Source organism: Physeter macrocephalus, chromosome 12 (genome assembly GCF_002837175.3).
Source record: "Physeter macrocephalus isolate SW-GA chromosome 12, ASM283717v5, whole genome shotgun sequence".
Lineage (NCBI taxonomy): Eukaryota > Metazoa > Chordata > Mammalia > Artiodactyla > Physeteridae > Physeter > Physeter macrocephalus.
In genome coordinates this window covers 9,495,252-9,515,500 of record NC_041225.1, presented here as the reverse complement: position 1 = coordinate 9,515,500, position 20,249 = coordinate 9,495,252, and the positions used below count along the sequence as shown (strand labels likewise).

At 36.0% G+C, this 20,249-nt stretch overlaps 1 protein-coding gene across 1 annotated transcript in view; it reads right to left on the bottom strand.

Moving 5' to 3' along the window:
• Nucleotides 1–19,296, bottom strand: part of DNAH6 (dynein axonemal heavy chain 6) — a 300,028-nt gene extending 280,732 nt beyond the window's left edge. Inside the window, exons 1-3 of the mRNA XM_024129964.2 lie at nucleotides 19,212–19,296; nucleotides 17,735–17,967; nucleotides 6–179 (exon numbers count right to left, since the gene is read on the bottom strand). Of these exons, the coding sequence (XP_023985732.1) occupies nucleotides 6–179; nucleotides 17,735–17,959 (399 nt within the window). The 5' untranslated portion in view covers nucleotides 17,960–17,967; nucleotides 19,212–19,296. The remainder of the gene's footprint in view (nucleotides 1–5; nucleotides 180–17,734; nucleotides 17,968–19,211) is intronic.
• Between the last annotated feature and the right edge of the window lie 953 nt (nucleotides 19,297–20,249).

The following is a 20,249-nucleotide window of genomic DNA, read 5'->3' as shown; positions in this document are numbered from 1 at the left end:
CTTACCCGTTTTTTCTTTTTCACAGAATCTTCACGCTTGAATTGAACAAAAGATTTGGTAGAACTTCTTTCTTCAGTGCTTCCTGGAGGCTTTAGGACTCCAGAAGTGATTAACCGGTATCGGTTCTGCTCATATATGTATTCTGGCTTCTTATGATCTTGGTAGGCTTTTAACACTGGCTTTGGGAAATAAAGAGACATGTTAATCTTTTAAATATTAATGTGAACTTGTTCTTCACCACCTTTGGACTCTATCTCTGTTGGAAATTGATCACCTTCCTGGACTAATTTCCTATCTAAGCCACAATCATTATTAGCAGCTATCATCATTGTCCATGGCCTATTGCTTGACTAAGACTTTTCTACTTGGTTTCCATTAATTCTGCCCTTTAAATACCAATGAATACTTCTAAGGGTGACATTGTGACAGAAAGTACACAGAGGCATGAAATCACATACTCACTAATTGTCCAATACAAACCCCCACCATTCACTACAACAGTTACCGTGGGATCATACAATACTCTCACTCTACCCAAAGGTCACTAATCACTTCCCATAGCCATAACTAATTGAAGATCATCACAAAACCAAACAACCTGACTTTTAAAATGGGCAGAGAATCTGAATAGGCATATTTCCAAAGAGGAAATGCATCTCTAATCATCAGGAAAGTGCAAATCAAAACCACAATGAGATATCACCTCACACCTGTCAGAATGGCTATCATCAAAAAGATAACAAATAACAAGTTTTGCCAAGGATGTGGAGAGAAGGGAAAATGGTGGGGATGTAAATGGCGCAGTCACTATGGAAAACAGTATGGCAATTCCTCAAAAAATTAAAAAAAGAACTACCATATAACCAACCCGGCAATTCCACTCCTGGTATTTGTCTGAAGAAAACGAAAACAGTAATCGAAAAGATATACACACTCTATGTTCACTGCAGCATTATTTACAACAGCCAAGATATGGAAGCAACCTACAAGCCCATCAATAGATGAATGGATAAAGATGTGGTATTTCCATACAATGGAATACTACTCAGTCATACAAAACAATAAAATTTTTCCATTTGTGATAAGGATAGACTTTAAGGGTATTATGCTAATTGAAATAAGTCAGACAGAGAAAGACAAATACTAGATGATTTCACTTACATGTGGAATCTAAAAAAAACAAAACAAATGAACAAACAACAAGGCAGAAACAGAGCTATAGATACAGAGAACAAACAGATGGTTGCCAGAGGTAAGAGGGGTGGGTGGAGGAAAGAAGTAAGTGAGGAAGATTAAGAGGTACAAACTTCCAGTCGCAAAATAAAAGAGTCATGGGTATGAAATGTACAGTGTGGGGCATATAGTCAATAATTATGTAATATCTCTGCATGGTGACAGATGGTAACTAGACTTATCGTGGTGATCATTTTGAAATGTATACAAATATCGAATCACTATGTTGTATAACAGGAACTAATGTAGTTTTACAGGTCAATTGTACTTCAAAAGCAAACAAAATCATAGCAAAAGAGATCAGATTTGTAGTTACCAGAGGCAGGGGGGCGGGGAATTGAATAAAGATAGTCAAAAAGAGAAAAGACATTCTCTTCAATTAGCGGTGCTGGAAAAACTGGATAGAAACATGTAAAAGAATGAAATTAGAACATTCTCTAACATCGTATACAAAAATAAACTCAAAATGGATTAACGACCTAAATGTAAGACCGGATACTATAAAACTCCTAGAGGAAAACATATGCAGAGCACTCTGACATAAATCACAGCATATTTTTGGGGATCTGTCCCCTAAAGAAAATAAAAGCAAAAATAAACAAATGAGACCTAATTAAAATTAACAGCTTTGGGCTTCCCTGGTGGCGCAGTGGTTGAGAGTCTGCCTGCCGATGCAGGGGGCGAGGGTTTGTACCCCGGTCCAGGAGGATCCCACATGCCGTGGAGCATCTGGGCCCGTGAGCCATGGCCTGTGCGTCCAGAGCCTGTGCTCCGCAACGGGAGAGGCCACAACAGTGAGAGGCCCGCATGACGCAAAAAAAAAAAAAAAAAAAAAAAAATTAACAGCTTTTGCACAACAAGGGAAACCATAGACAAAATGAAAAGACAACTTACTGAATAGTAGAAAATATTTGCAAATGATATGACCAATAAGGGATTAATATCGAATGTAATATACAAACAGCTCATACAACTCAACATCAGAAAAACAAACACCTCGATTAAAAAATGGGCAGAAAAACTGAATAGACATTTTTTCAAAAAGGAAATACAGATGACCAAGAGGCACGTGAAAAGATGCTCAACAACGCTAATCATTAGGAAAGTGCAAATCAAAACCACAATGAGATATCAGCTCACACCTGTCAGAATGGCTATCATCAAAAAGAACACAAATAACAAATGTGGGCAAGGATGTGGAGAAAAGGGAAGTTTCGCACACTGTTAGTAGGAATGTAAATTGGTACAGCCACTATGGAAAACAGTATGGAGTTTCCTCAAAAAATTTAAAAAAAACTACCATATGACCCAGCAATTACACTCCTGGGTATTTATCTCAAGAAAACAAATACAGTAATTGAAAAAGATATACGCACTCCATGTTCACGCACTTGTCATTTTTTACAATTGCCAAGATATGGAAGCAACCTAAGAGCCCATCAATAGATGAATGGATAAAGAAGATGTCTTATATATATACAGTGGACTATTATTCAGCCATTAAAAAGAACAGAATTTTGCCATTTGCAGCAACATGGATGAACTTGGAGGGTATTATGCTAAGTGAAATAAGTGAGACATATGTTATCACTTATATGTAGAATTAAAAAATAAAATACACTAGTGAATATAACAAAAGAAGTAGACTCACGGATATAGAGTGGCTACCAGTGGTGAGAGGGAAGTGAGGAGGGGCAAGATAGGGGTAAGGGATGAAGAAGTACAAGCTACTATGTATGAAATAAACAAGCTACAAGGATATATTGTTCAGCACAAGGAATATAGCCAATATTTTATAATAACTTTAAATGGAGTATAATCTATAAAAATATTGACTATGCTGTACACCTGAAACTAACAAAATATTGTAAATCAACTATATGTCAATAAAAAAAGATCAAGGAAAAAAAGTACTAGATGAAAATATAAGAGGTGAATTTTACAACACTGTTAAGAAAGTCTATCTCTACACTAAGTTAAGACAGAGAAAGACAAATATTGCATGATATCACTTATACGTGGAATCCAAAAAATACAACAAGCTAGTGAATATAACGAAAAAGAAGCAGACTCAGATATAGAGAACAAACTAGTGGTTACCAGTGGGGGGAGGGGCAATATTATAGGGGTTGGGGAGTGGGAGGTATAAACTATTGGGTGTAAGATAGGCTACAAGAATGTATTTTGCAAAATGGAGAATACAGCTAATATTTTGTAATAACTGTAAATGGATTGTAACCTTCAATAAGACAAACTTCCAATTATAAGATAAATAAATACTAGGGATGTAATGTACAAGATGATAAATATAATTAACACTGCTGTATATTACATATGAAAGTTGTTAAAAGAGTAAATCCTAAGAGTTCTCATTACAAGGAAAATTTTTTTCTATTACTTTAATTTTGTATCTATATGAAATGATGGTTGTTCACTAAACTTATCATGATAAATATTTCATGACGCATGTAAGTCAAATTACTATGTTGTACATGTTAAACTTATACAGTGCTTTACGTCAGTTATATCTCAATAAAACTGGGGGAAAAAAAGACAACCAGCTTCTATATGCCAATTTAATGAAAGAACACTACACCTGCTATGGAAGTACTCATGCCCCCAGAAAATCAATCTCAAGACTCTAGACCTAACTACCAATATATAGGAAATACAAGAACCAGAGAAATATAGGTTAGCTACCACAGTGGGGATACAGTCAACAAAATTAGACTGTGGAACTATATAGAAAAATAACCAAATTTTGCTCACTAAAATTTTTTCCTAAGAAAAAATAAAAGAGTTGATGGGGAACTTACAGACCTAGAGACTTAAGAGAAATATCAACCAGCTAGTGCATGGATCTTATTTTGATCAAAATTTTAACAAGGACTCTGCAAACAAAATTATTATAAGACAATCAGGGAAATGTGAATATTTTTTAACAGTTTAAATTATTTTAACAGCTTTCCTGAGATATAATAGACATACATTAAGCTGTATGTATTTAAAGTGTACAATTTGATGTGCTGATATATACATATATATATGAATCAGTCAAGATAATGAACAGAACCCAACCATGAGCCTTTTCAGGTTCCTTTCCAATACTCCTCCCTAGGCAAATACTGATCTGTTTTCTATCACTATACATTAGTTTGCATTTTCCAGCCCTTTATATAAATGTAATAAAATAGTATGTATTTTTTTTGACCACCATCTTTCAGCATAATTATGCTGAGATTCCTCTGTGTTGTTTCATGTATCCATAATTCATTTATTTTTAAGGCTGAGTAGTATCCTATAGTGTAGAAACACCACAATTTATTAATTCACCTCTTGATGGACATTGTGGTCGTTTCCACTTTTGGGCTTTTAAAAACAGAATTGTTGGAGGGGGATCAAGATGGCGGAGTAGGAGGACATGGAGCTTACCTCCCCCCAGAAACACATCAAAAATACATATACCTGTAGAACAAGTCTCACAGAAAACCAACTGGAAACTGGCAGAAGAACTCCTATACAACCAAAGCTTCAACAAACTTCTCCACGCAACTGGGTAGGAAGAGGGAAAAGGCATCAAGACGGAACTGGCGTCCCTGGGAGGGATCCGTAAAGGAGAGAAGGTCCACAAGGGCAGACCCTTGCCCTGGGGAGGCCTCTTACTTGCCCGGAGGTCCGCTGGGACATATATAGGGGCTGGAAAAGCCTAAATTCTACTCCTGAGGAGTGTGGGCATGCTGGCTTGCTAACAATCAGGGCAGAGAGAGACCAGTGCTGGCAGCTGCTGTCACGCCTTACTTCCCAACTCAAGGTGCACACCAGATGGGGCCACAAATACTCAGAGAGGCAGAGTGCCAAATGTTGGACCAACAGGCCCTGGGAGAGGACTCAATTTACCTGCAGGGAGACAGGCTGGAGGGCCTGGAGTGTGGTCCAGACCGAACCTTGGAGCCTATTGTCAGCACTCATATGCAGACTTTGTCAGCATGCATACTAAGTGGTGCCACAGAAACGCACAGCAGCTGGGCGCTGAGTCTCTGTCTCTGGACAGGCCCTGGGCAGGAGTACACAGCTGTTTGTTTGTGTCTGACAGGAGCACTCCAGCCCCACCCACTCTATACTGCTGGTATTCCTGCTGATGGGGGAGGTTTCGTTGATGCATAATGCAGAAACACAAGCATAGTGGGGGAAGAGAGCAGGCCAAAGTGCAGAGAAGAATTTTTTATGTTTAAATTTTTCTTGTCTTGCCATAAAATATGAATTTTATTTCACACACTCAAGGGCAATGGATCCTGATCAAACCCAACCCTCAGGGCTTCTACTCCAACAACTGAGGAGCAGACCCTGCCCCAACAGGACTGTGACAGCCAGGGAGCAAAGAGGAGGTCTCATCCAACATCCAGCACAGGCTCTGGAGACCACAACATCAATCACACCTACTATCAAGAGATAATGGCCAGCACACTATGAGGAAAGATGTGGCTGGCATTCATACCAAACCCAGCCACTGCACCAAAAATACTGGACTCACACAGTCTACACTCCCACTTAAAAACATCCCTTCAAACACCACAGTAGATAACTGCTTCTCCTGAATTCATAGAGACAGAGAAAGTTTAAGTAAAATGAAAAAGCAGAGGAACTACTCCCAATTAGGAGAACAAGAGAAATCCCCTGAAAGAACAAATAATGAAGCAGACCTCACCAGACTGTTAGACCACAAGTTCAAAAAGGAGATAATAAAAATGCTAAAGGAATTAAGAAAGATGATTGATAGAAATGCAGATCACTGTAACAAGGAACTAGAAACTGTAAAGACAAACCAATCAAAATTAGACAACTCAACTGGTGAAATAAAAACCAATCAATAACACACTAAATAACAAAGAAGAATGAATAAGTGATCTGGAAGACAGAATAATGGAAATCACCCAATCAGAACAGCAGACAGAAAGAAAAATGAAAAAAAAAAAAAAAAAAAAAAAGAAGGCAACACATGAAGGAGAAGAGAGAGAAAAGAGGATCAAAAATGTATTTGAAGAATTTATGACTGAAAACTTCCCAAACCTAAAGAAGGAAACAGATATCCAGATACAGGAAGAACAGAGGGTCCTGTACAAGATAAACCCAAACAGATCCACACCAAGACATATCATAATTAAAATGGTGAGAATTAAAGACAAAGATAGGATTCTAAAGGCAGTTACAAGGCAAGCCACTTACCACAAACCCACAGACAACTTAATACTCAACCATGAGAAGCTGAAAGCCTTTCCGCTAAATTCAGGAACAAGACGAGGATGCCCATTCTCACCACTTCTATCACAGTATTGGAAGTCCTAGCCACAGCAATCAGACAAGAAAAAGAAATAAAAGGTATCCAAATTGGAAGGAAAGATGTAAAACTGTCACTCTTTGCAGATGACATGATACACAATAGAGAGAGCCCTAAAATAACCATACAAAAACTATTAGTGCTAATAAATGAATTCAGCAAGGTAGCAGGATACAAGATTAACATACAGAAATCTGTTGCATTTCTTTACACTAATAATGAAATATCAGAAAGAAAGAAAACAATCCTGTTTAAAACTACATCAAAAAAAAAATCCCTAGGAATAAACTTAACTAAGGAGGTGAAAGACCTATATACTAAAAACTATAAAACACTCATAAAGGAAATGGAAAGATATCCCATGCTCTTGGATTGGAAGAATTAATATTGTTAAAATGGCCACACTACCCAAAGCAATCTACAGATTTAATGTGATCCTTATTGAAATACCCATGACATTTTTCACAGAACTAGAACAAATAATCATAAAATTTATATGGAAACACAAAAGATTGAGAATTGCCAAAACAATCCTGAGGAGAAAGAACAAATCTGGAGACATCACCCTTCCAGACTTCAGACAATATTACAAAGCTACAGTATAAAAAACAATTTGGCATTGGCACAAAAACAGACATATAGATCAATGGAAAAGAATAGAGAGCCCAGAAATAAACCTACCAAATAAACCTATGGTCAATTAATCCATGACAAAGGAGGCAAGAATATACAATGAAGAAAAGACAGTCTCTTCAACAAATAGTGTTGGGAAAGCTGGGCAGCTACATGTAAATCAATGAAATTAGAACACTCCCTCACACTATATACAAAAATAAACTCAAAATGGTTTAAAGACCTAAATATAAGACATGATAACAGAAAACGCCTAGAAGAGAACATAGGCAAAACATTCTCTGACATAAATATTATCAATATTTTCTTAGATTAGTCTTACAAGGCAGAATGAATAAAAGCAAAAATAAACAAATGGGACCTAATCAAACTTAAAAGCTTTTGCACAGCAAAGGAAACCATAAACAAAATGAAAAAACAACCTATGGAATAGGAGAAAATATTTGCAAATAATATCCAAAATATACAAACAGCTCATAAAGCTTAATACTGAAAAAACAAACAACCAAATCAAAACATGGGCAGAAGACCTAAATAGACACTTCTCCAAAGAAGACATACAGATGACCAACAGGCATATGAAAAGATGCTCAACATCACTAATTATTAGAGAAATGCTTATCAAAACCACAATACTGTATCACCTCACACCAGTCAGAATGGCCATCATCAAAAAGCGTACAACTACATGAGTAGTTGTACTCATGGCTATGATTTATTAGAGCAAAAGGGGAAAATAATTAAAATTAACAAAGGGAAAAGCTGTATGGGACAAAGTCTGGGGGAAACCAGGAGCAAGTTTTCACGGGCACTCTTCCAGTGGAATCCATATATGTATGGACTTATATCTGGACTCGCTATTGTGTTCCATCAGTCTATTTGTCTATCTTGACACCAATACTACAATGTCTTAATTATTGTAGTTCAATAATAACTATTGAAATCAGGAGCGTTAGACTTTAAACTTTGTTCTTCTCTTTCAAAGTTGTTTTGGTTGTTCTAAATCCTTTGCATTTTTCTATGAATTTTAGAATCAGCTTGTCAATTTCTACCAAAAAGGAGAAATACTGCTGGGACTTTGATTGGAATTGCATTAAATTTATAGATCAATTTGAGGAAAACTGATATTTTGAAAACATTGAGTCTTCTAAACTACAAACACTGTATCATTCTTCATTTAGAGCTTCTTTAATTTCTGTTATATTTTGTAGTAGTCATTCTTCAGGCCTTGCACATTCTCATTAGATTTACCCTCAATTCATATTTTTGTTGCTATTGTAAATAGTATTTTTATTTAATTTCAATTTCAAATTGCTCATACATAGACGTGCAATTAGTTTTTTATACTATCTTGTATTCTGTAACCTTGCTAACCTCATTATCAGTTCTAGTAACTTTTTCATAGCTTTCACTGGATTTTCCAAATAGATGATCATGTTCTTTGTGAATGAAAATTTTTACTTCTTCCTTTCTAATCTGGATTCCTTTTATCTCTTTTCCTTACCTTACTGCAATGGCTACCACCTCTAATACATTGTTAAACAGAAATGCTGGGAGCAGGCATCCTTATTTGTTCATAGTTTTTCACCATTAAGTCTGAGGTTGGGTGTAGGTTGTTCATGGATGACCCTTACTCACTTGAGGAAGGTCTCTTCTACTCCTAATTTGCTGAGTTTTATCAAGAATGGGTGGTGGATTTAGTCAAAGGATTTATCTACATCTATTGATATAATCATATGGGTTTTATTTTTCAGTGGGGTAATATGGTGAATTACAGTGATTGCTTTTTAAATGGTTAATTCCCTACATTCCTGAGGTAAATTCCACTGGCAATGATGTATTACATAGTTGGGTTCAAATTCCCAAAATTTTGTTTATAGTTTTTTTTTTAATAACAATATTAACTACCATTTATTGAGCTTCTTCTATGTGACAAAACTTTAACACCCATTAATCTTTACAGCAAATGTTAGAAGAGTACTATTATTTGAATTTTATTTTATTTTTTATTGAGACATAATTGATATATAACATTATATTAGTTTGTGTACAACATATGTATATGTTGCAAAATGATCACAATAAATCTAGTTAACATCCATCATCACACATAGTTACACTTTTTTTTCTTATAATAAGAATTTTTAAGATATTCTCTCTTAGCAACCTTAAAATATACAATAGAGTATTATTAACTATAGTCACCATGCTGTACATTATATCCCCAGGACCTCATTTATTTTATAACTGGAAGTATGTACTTTTTGACCCCCTTCACTCATTTCATCCACCCCACCCCCTCAACCCATTCTCTGGCAAACACCTATCTGTTCTCTGAGTCTATGAGTTCAGTTTTCATTTTCTTTAGATTCCACATGTAAGTGAGATCATACAGTATTCGTCTTTCTCTGTCTGACTTATTTCACCTAGCATAATGCCTTCAAGGTCCATCCATGTTGTTGCAAATAACAAGATTTCCTTCTTTTTATGGCTGAATAATATTCTATTGTGTATATATATATACTACATTTTCTTTATCTGTTTTTACACTGATGGACACATAGCTTGCTTCCATGTCTTGGGTATTGTAAATAATGCTGTAATGAATATGGGGTGCAATTATACGTATCTATAACTATCTTTTTGAGCTAGTATTTTTATTTGCTTCAGATAAATGCCCAGAAGTATGACTGCTGGATCACATTTTTAATTTTTTCAGGAAACTTCATATTGTTTTCCATAGTGACTGCACCAATTTATATATATTCCTATAAACAGTACACAAGGATTCCCTTTTCTCCACATCCTTGCAAACACTTCCTGTTTCTTGTCTTTTTGATAATAGCCTTTCTAACAGGTGTGAGGCGATATCTCATTGTGGTTATGATTCACATTTCCCTGATGGTCAGTGAGGGAATTGATCAGTGAGGGAAATGATCATTGAGCACATTTTCATGAATCTGTTGGCCATCTGTATGTCTTCTTTGGAAAAACGTCTATTCAGGTCCTCTGCCCATCTTTAAAATTTGATTGTTTTATGAGTTCCTTATATATTTTGGATTATAACCTCATATCCGATATATGATTTGCAAATAGTTTCTTCCAGAGGTTGCCTTTTCATTTTGTTGAAGGTTTACTTTGTTGTGCAGAAGCATTTTAGTTTTATGTAGTCCCACTTGTTTATTTTGCTTTTGTTACCTTTGCTTTTGTATTTTTAAATAAATTTTAAAATTTTTTATTGAAGTATAGTTAATTTACAATACTGTGTTAGTTTCAGGCATACATCACAGTGATTCAGTTATACATTGAGCATAGTTCTCTGTGCTATATGGTAGGTCCTTGTTGGTTATCTATTTTATATATAGTAGTGTGTACATGTTAATACCAACCTCTCAATTTATTACTCCCACAACTCCCCCCCCTTCCCCTTTGGTAACCATGAATTTGTTTTCTGTTAGTCTCTTTCTGTTTTGGAAATAAGTTCGTTTGTGTATATATATATATATATATATATATATATATATTCCACGTATAACAGATATCATATGATATTCATCTTTGGCTTACTTCACTTAGTGTGATAATCTCTAGGTCCATCCATGTTGCTGCAAATGGCATTATTTCATTCTTTTTTATGGCTGAGTAATATACCATTGTATGTACGTACCACATCTTCTTTATCCATTCATCTGTTGATGGACATTTAGGTTGCTTCCATATCTTGGCTATTGTAAATAGTGCTGCAATGAACACTGGGATGCATGTATTTTTTCGAATTATGGTTTTCTCCAGATATATGCCCAGGATTGGGGTTGCAGGATCATATGGTAGCTTTACTTTTAGTTTTTTAAGGAACTTCCATACTGTTCTACATAGGAGCTGTACCAATTTACATTCCCAGCACCATTTATTGAAGAGACTGTCTTTTCTCTATTGTATAGTCTTGCCTCCTTTGTTGTAGGTTAATTGACCATAGGTGTATGGGTTTAGTTCTGTGAAAAATGCCATTGGTAATTGGATAGGGATTGCATTGAATCTGTAGATTGCCTTGGGTAGTGTAGTCATTTTGACAATATTGATTCTTCCCAAGAACACAGTATGTCTTTCCATCTGTTTATGTCATCTTTGATTTCTTTCATCAGCATCTTATAGTTTTCGGAGTACCGGTCTTTTGCTTCCTTAGGTAGGTTTATTCCTAGGTATTTTATTATTTTTAATGCGATGGTAAATGGGATTGTTTCCTTAATTTCTCTTTCTGATCTTTCATTGTTGTTATATATAAATGCAACAGATTTCTGTATATTAATTTTTGTTACCTTTGCTCTTGATGTCAAATCCAAAAAATCATTGCCAAGACTGACCTCAAGAAGCTTACCACCTATGTTTTCTTCTAGAAGTTTTATAGTTTCAGGTCTTATATTCCAATGTTTAATTCATTTTCAGTTAGCTTTTGTGTATGGTGTAAGTTAGTAGTCCAGTTTTGTTTTTTCATGTGACTGTTCAGTTTTCCCAATACCACTTATTGAAAAGACTGCCCTTTCTCCATTGTATATTCCTGGCTCCTTTGTCATAAATTAATTGACCATGTATGTATGGATTTATTTCTGGAATCTTTATTTTGTTTCATTGATCTATGTGTCTGTTTTATGCCAACACCATCCTGCTTTGATTACTATAGCTTTGCAATATAGTTTGAAATCAGGACACGTGATACCTCCCATTTTGTTCTTCTTTCTCAAAATTGCTTTGGCTATTAAAGATCTTTCATGGTTCCTTCTAAAGATTGCTTTGGCTATTTGGGATCTTTTGTGGTTTCATACAATTTTAGGATTGTTTATTCCATTCCTCTGAAAAATGTCATTGGAATCCTTAGAGGGATTTCATTTAATCTGTAGATTGTTTTGGGTAGTATTGGCATTTTATCAACATTAATTATTCCAATCCATGAGCACAGAATTTCTTTCCATTTATGTCTTCTTTGATTTCATTTATCAACCTCTTAGAGTTTTCAGTGTACAGGTATTTTCACCTCCTTTGTTATGTTTATTCCTAGGTATTTCCTGCTTTTTCATGCAATTGTAAATGGGATTGTTTTCTTAATTTCTCTTTCTGATAGTTCATTATCAGTGTATAGAAATGTAACAGATTTCTGTATTTTGACTTTGTTTTCTGCACATTTACTGTATGAGTTCTAATAGCTTTTTGGTGATCTCTTTAGGGTTCTCTATATGTAGTATCATGTCATTCACAAATAGCAACAGTTTTACTTCTTCCTTTCCAATTTAGATGCCTTTTATCTCTTTTTCTTGTCTTTTATTTCTTTTTTCTTCTTATCCTAGTGCTGTGGCTAGGATTTTTAAATACTATGTTGAATGAAAGTGGTGAGAGTGGGCATTCTTGTCTTGTTCCTGATCTTAGAGGAAAAGCTTTCAGCTTTTTACTGTTGAGTATTATGTTAGTGATATACTAACATAATACTATGTTACATTTGGGTTTGTCATATATGGCCTTTATTATGTTGTTGTATGTCCCCTCTTAATCCACTTTGTTGAGAATTTTTATCATAAATGGATGTTGAATTTTATCAAAAGCTTTTTCTGCATGTATTGAGATGATCATATGATTTTTATCCTTTGTTTTGTCGATGTGGTGTATCATGCTGATTGATTTGTGGATATTGAACCATCCTTGCTTCCCTGGAACAAATCCCACTTGATCATGGTGTAAGCTCCTTTTAAGGTATTATTGAATTCTGTTTGCTAATATTTTGTTGAGGATTTCTGCATCTATGTTTGTCAGGGATATTGGCCTGCAATTTTCTCTTCTTGTGGTATCCTTGTCTAGTTTTGGCTTCAGGGTAATGCTGGCCTCATTAAATGAATTTGGAAGAGTTCCCTCCTCTTCTGTTTTTTGGAAGAGTTTGAGAAGGATTGGTATTAATTCTTTAATGTTTGGTAAAATTCACCGGTGAAGCCATCTGGTTCTGGACTTTTGTTTGTTGGGAGGTTTTTGATGTCTGATTAAATCTCCTTACTGTAATCAGTTTGTTCAAATTTTCTATTTCCACATGATTCAATCTTGGTTCATTGTATGTTGCTAGGAATGTATCCATTTCTTTTAGGTTGTCCAATTTATTGGCACATATTTGTTCATAGCAGTCTCTTATGATCCCTTGTATTTTGTGGTATCAGTTGTAATGTCTAAAATTTCATTTCTGATTTTATTTGAGTCCTCTTTCTTTTTTTTTCCTTGGTAAGTCTAGCTAAAGTTTTGTCTATTTTATTTATCTTTTCAAAGAACCGGCTCTTAGTTTCATTGAATTTTATTGATCTTTTCTATTGTTCTTTCAGTGTCTGTCTCCTTTATTTCCACTCTGATCTTTGTTATTTCCTTTTTTTCTATTCATTTTTGGCTTTGTTTGTTCTTCTATTTATAGTTCCTTGAGGTGTAAAGTTAGGTTGTTTATTTGAGGTATTTCTTGTTTCTTGATGTAAGCATTTATCCCTATGAAATTCCCTCTTAGAACCACTTTTGCTGCATCCCATAAGTGTTGATATGTTGTATTTCCATTTTCATTTGTCTTAAAGTATTTTTAAATTTCTCTTTTGGTTTCTTCTTTGACCCAATTTTCTTTGACCAAATTTGTGAATTTTCCAATTTTCCTCTTGTAATTGATTTCTAGTTTCATACTACTGTGGTCAGAAAAGATGCTTGATATGATTTCAGTCTTCTTAAATTTATTAAGACTTGTTTTGTTGCCTAACATATAATCCATTCTGGAGAATGTTCCATGTGCACTTGAGAAGAAAGTGTATTCTGTTGCTTTTGCATGGAATTTCTATATACGTCTCTTAAGTCCATTATGTCAAACGTGTCATTTAAGGGCAATGTTTCCTTATTGATTTTTTAGTCTGGATGATTTTTCCATTGATGAAAGAAGGGTCTTAAAGTCCCCTACTAATATTGTATTGCTGTGTCTTGGTCCCTTTAGATCTGTATTTGCTTTATATATTTAGGTACCCCTATATTGGGTGCATAAATATTTACAAACGTTATATCCTCTTGTTGGATTGACCCCTCTATCATTATATAATGATCTTGTCTCTTATTACAGTCTTTGTTTTAAAGTCTATTTTGTCTGATACATGTATAGCTACCCCAGCTTTCATTTGGTTTTATTTGCATGGAATACCTTTTTCATCCCTTCACTTTCAATCTGTGTGTACCCTTACATCTCTAGTGAGTCTCCTGTAGGCAGCATGTAGATGCCTATAAGAGAGTTAAAATAGATGGGTCTATTTAAAAAAATCCAATTAGCTAGCCTGTGTCTTTTGATTGGAGAATTTTGTCTATTTACATTTAAAGTAATTATTGATAGGTATGTATTTATTGCCATTTTGTTAATTATGTTCTGGGTATTTTATGATTCTTTTCCTCCTTTTTTCTTCTCTTGCTCTCTTTCTTTCAGATTTGATAATATTCTTCAGTAGTATGCTTAGATTATTTTCTCTTTATCTTCTGTGTATCTACTATAGGTTTTTGCTTTGTAGTTACCATGAAACTCACTTAAAAAACTTATATTTGTAATGGTTTAAGTTGATAATAACTTAAATTTGAATGCATTCTAAAGCTCTCCATTTTCTCCCTCCCTACACATTTTATGTTTTTGATGTTATAATTTACATCTTTTAATCTTGTGTATTCATAACAAATTATGTAAAAATATGTATTTTTCTTTGTGTATTTATCCATTTATATAAAATTAAGCATGGAGAAAAGCAAGAAAGGATGTACATCAGATTGTTGTTAATGACAGATACCATAGAAATGGGGGTCAGAGATTGGAGAATTGAAGGTAAGGAAAAATGTAAAAGAAGAAAAGTAGGAGAGGGAAAGAAAGAGGGAAGAGAGGGAGAGAGAGAGGAGAAGGAAGGTGGGGAAGTAGGTATAGGAGGAGGAGAAAAGAACAAAGAAGGGGAGGGGAGAAGAGGGGAAGGATGGCAATGATAAAAAGAACATACATAGTATTACTAACTCTGTCAGAACAAATCAAACTATGGGTACCTATACACATGAAATTAGTCTCTTGAATACTAAGCTACTCTCTCCATGTGGTAGAAATTGATGTCATTTTCACTTTATTCGTTAGTATTTTTAATATTGCAGAACTACTATATTCATGTATTTGTTATATTGTTCCAGTCACCTAGTACATAACAAAATGCTCCAAACTTAGTGACTTAAAACACAACAACAACATTTATTTTGGTTAAAAATCTACCATGTGGGCAGAGCTCAGTGAAGACAGCTTGCCTCTGCTCCACTTGACATCAGCTGAGGCAGCTCAAGGGCTGGGGAGGACTGGAATCTCTGAAGGCTTGTCCGTTCACAGTCTGGCAGGTGATAAAGGCTATAGTCTGGGACTCTCCTCAGGGAGACCTTTGTAGTCACCCAATCTAAAATAGCCTGCCGTTTGTCTTGACCACATTCCCTGTATTATTTTCTTAACAGCACCTATCATTAGATGACATTCTTCAGTCTAATTATTTAGGATTACTAGAATGTCAACAGGAATCTCGTCTCCCTTGTTCACTGTTGTATCCCCAGAGCATGACTCATAGCCTGGCATGTAGTAGGCATTGAATTCAATATACATAAATTTATCACACTGATGTCAAATGGAACTACTTTAATCATCAAGGGTTAATTATACACTTTTGCCACATGAAGGTAAACCCGTCAGAAAAAAACAAGTGTAAAAGGTTTAATACTAAGTCCATGGGAAAAAAATTAGTGGAGAGGCCCCCAAACTCCCCACAATGTATAGTGCAGGCACACTGCTCTCTGGAGAAGAGAGCAGCTGCAGGCAGTGCCATACCCACCCTGCAAATGGAAGTTCAGCGTCAACAACATCTGTTACTTTGCATTTTCTGTTAATCTGAATTGCAATTGGCTGTGTAGTTTTCTTTTCATTTAAGATGTTAATTTGTTTATTAAAATTTTGAATTAATCCCTAGGTTAACCATTTATAACATAAAGTAACATTAAAATAAAAATAACAAATCAGCACTATGGACCTTCAAGAATGTTTTCCTCCAGCATGAATCAGTACATAAATTTGAGAAGCAATGGAATAAGGATTAATGTCCATAATATATATGTATATATATGTTTGTATTATTTATTTATTTTTAATTCAAATATAGTTGATTTACAATATCATGTTAATTTCAGGTGTACAGCACAGTGATTCAGTTACACATATATACATTATATATATATGTTTTTAAAAACCTCAGAAACTGATAGGAAAAAAGCAAACAATCTAATTTTAAAGTAGACAGTGGTTATGAACAGAATCCACGAAATAAGTTACATACATGCCAATGAATGAATGAAAATATAATTAACTTCATTAACAAGATGTAAATCACAACAATGTGATGCCATTTTAACTTATCAGTCTAGCAAAAATAAGAGAACTGATAGAATCAGTTTTGGCAAAAATGTAGGTAAGCAGGTCCTCTTATACATACATAGTAGTTGCAAAGGTAAACCTTTCAGCATAATTGGGCAATAGTTTTCAAAATTAAAATGTACATATTCTATGACCTACAAAATGCCACTTCTGAAAATCCATCTTTATCTGTACAAAGGCAAAGTCATTCAATGCAGCATTATCTGCAATAGCAAAATAATAACAGCAACAAAATGAAAAGGAAATAGCCAGAACTCCCTTTAGGAGAACAATTAATGGGTACTCTATTATGGCACATCCATGCAACAAAACACAGTGCAGCTGTTAGAAAAGATACCTCTGTATGCACAAATTGGAAAGAATTCCATATCTTTTAGTGAAATCAGTACTTTGAAGATCAGTATGTACTGTATAATCTTCCTTTAAAGCTACATGTTTATACACATACACATACATATATATATATACACATATATATTTGAATAAACATATAAAACAGCCTGAAAGGCCACCACTAACAACAGGAGTTAACATCTGAAGGCCCAAGTGAGAACTTTCACTTTTTACTTTTTTATGCACTTTCACTGCTCTTTTACATGGATATATAAAAATCCAAGGGCATAAATTGATTCTTAAAACTATTTTCAGACATGTACAAAATTTTTCAGGACACTAGGCATTTACTTTGAAAATAATAAAATTATGTAATTATATATATTACTCTTACTGAAGTTCCTAGTATCTAATGGTACCCTAGTACCTAAAAGAGCCTTACAGCCTACATAGTTAAGTATCCGTATTGTACATAACGCTAGAGAAAATTTATCTGCTAGAAAACTTTGTTCACCACTGCATCCCACCACCTCAAACAGTATTTAGAGCTCAATAATTTTGAATAAATAAGTGTGTTTACAATTTCATAAACAAGTCTTAACTTTCAGGTTTTCATTCCTTCTTTGTTAATTAAGATTCTAGAAATTACTTCCATCCCCCAAAGCAATTTTGCAACATCCTCTGTAGCCAAAAGTGGCTAAAATGCTGGTTTTCAAACTTACCAGAGGCTCTAGTTTTATAGGCTGCTGTCGTTTTCTTGTCCTCTCCTGAGCTTTTGTAGTGTGCTTAAATGTCAGGAATTGTGTATCAGCTTCATCTTCTGTGGGTGTTACAAAACTCAGCCTTCCCTTTGCTTTTATACTATTCAGTCTTTTAAGCATAGGGTTTTCCATCAGCTCGCCAATACTTTTCAGGTTCAACTCATTGTCTGAGGCACGAAAAGCCATCTTCACTCCTGGAGAGGGGTTAGGGTCAAGAAAAGAAAAATGAAAAGTAGAGCAAAAGGACTGGGGAAGTAGGGCTAAGCGGAGGGGCTTTAAGAACCACGGAGAGCTGAATTTGCTTATCCCCAAAGAAAACCTATCAAAGTTATCCCATTCTTCCCAAACTGAGGACCTAAACCAGAGGAATGAAAATTAGGAACTATGCCTGGCCTTCTAGAAGCCCCGTAGCTGGGATGGGACCCAGGAATTTGCATTTCTAATAACTTCCTGGGTGATGCTGTTGCTGCCTCTGATTTGGGGACCACACTGGTCCAGATTTGGAAGGATAAAGAGAAATGCCATTATACTGAGATCGTTTCTCACACTTGAGTATGCAAAATATTTTCGGGGGTGGGGGTCGTGTTCAAAATGCAGGTAATTCTAATGCAGGTAATCTGAGATATATAGCCTAGGTACTCACGGAGAAACCAAATAAAGGGAAGAAAGAGTTGAAGGCTAAATCATAAAACAGCGCTTCTGGAGATTTTATGTGGATGAGAATCACTTGAAGAGCTTGTGAAAAGGCAGATTCTGATTCATAAGCAAGGTCCCAGAACACGAGAACTATAAGCCTTTTGTAGCGGTCTTGTACCCTCACCACCACTCACACTCCGGTCCCACCAGATGGGTGGAAATACTTTCCTTAAAAACAGTATTACAACACACGAGGTCTTGAACCAGGTGTCAGCAGGCCCAGGTTTTAGTCTAGATCAGCACTGGCCAACCAAAATATAATGCAAATCTCCTATGCAATTTAAAATTTTCAAGTAACCACATTCAAAAACGAAAGAAGAAATTAATTTAATAATGTTCTTTATTTAACATATACAAAATATTATCATTTCAACATGTAATCAATATAAAACTTATTAATATGATAGTTTATTTTTTGTTACTACGTCTTCAAAGTATTTCACCTTTAGGGCACATCTCATTTCAAACTAGCCCCCTGTGGCTAGTGGTTACCATACTGACTAGCAAAGGTCCAGACTTGACCACTCCGTGTGTGATCTTGGACAAGTCTCTTGATAGCTCTGTTCCTCAGTTTCCAGCCCTCTAAATTGCTAGGTAGGTAGTAGGTATCACTAAAATGCCTTTCCATTGGCCTTCTCTGCCTCTCCGCCTCTGCGCCTTTCCTTATGTGCTCCAAAAGCATGATGAGTCTCCCGCCTAGAAGTCGGAGTTCAGCCCCACAGCTCAATTCCTCAGCACTCACCAAGTCAGACTAGACCAGCAGCCGCCTCAGAGGGTCTCCTGAGACAGAGAAAATGCAGGTCTGGGAGTAGAAACTTGTCTCTAAGCCGAGAATGTTTCCCGTCGCCTAGCAGCCACCAGGCCTCCAACTGAGGTTCACTGCGCCTGTCCGCGGTCTGTCGCCACGGCAACCTCTCAGCCAACTGCAGCTCTGGGTCCAGGACTGTGCCGGGCAGTCGAGCCAATGACTGTCTCTGGAAATTTCCTTACGTCACTGATTGGTGGAGAGCTCGCACTAGACCTGACGACTTCTCCGCGCTGTGAACTGTTCCCGGGCTAGGCGGGAAGGCCAGGCGGCCGTAGGAGGTGGTTACTTATGTTTGTTCCTTCGCTTATCAACCGCCCACGCCCACTGCACCTCCCTCCTCCTCCAGGAATCTTTTCTGTTGCCCCTCGAGAGGCTTGAGGCTGCCTTGGCATTAGCTTTAATCTAACTTCCTGTGGTTAGAAGAATCAAGTGCCTGCGTAGACAGTTCACCTCCCGCTCTCCGAGGGAGCGACCATCCTGCGTCTCTGCCCCACCCACCGACCTCCTCCCGGGAGTGTCCTAAGGCGCTAGGAATGCGGGCTCTTCTTCCCCTCAAACTTCACCGTGTCCTTTTCTGCTGATGTTCTTTTCCGCCTGGAAGTTAACTTAGTGTCAGGCATAGCACGAGCCCATATTAATTGGTCCCTGCACCGTATTCACCAAAGCAGACCCTGGATCTTGTTTGGCATTTAGACCCACCGAATTAAGTCTCCAAACGACTGCTGCTAATGCTGAATGGAAGCGACCCCACCGATGCCCCGTGCAGGTTGCTTACTGAAGTTACCTTACCCCGGTTAGTGATCAGGGGAAGCGGCCTTTTACCTGCCTCGGGGAAATGTTACACCACATGGCAGAGGCTTGGTTTTCAACCGCCCCTCCAAAATGACATAATCACCAATGAAACTTATTATTATATATATAATATTATTTTATATTATTATATATATTATATATATTATTATATTATATATA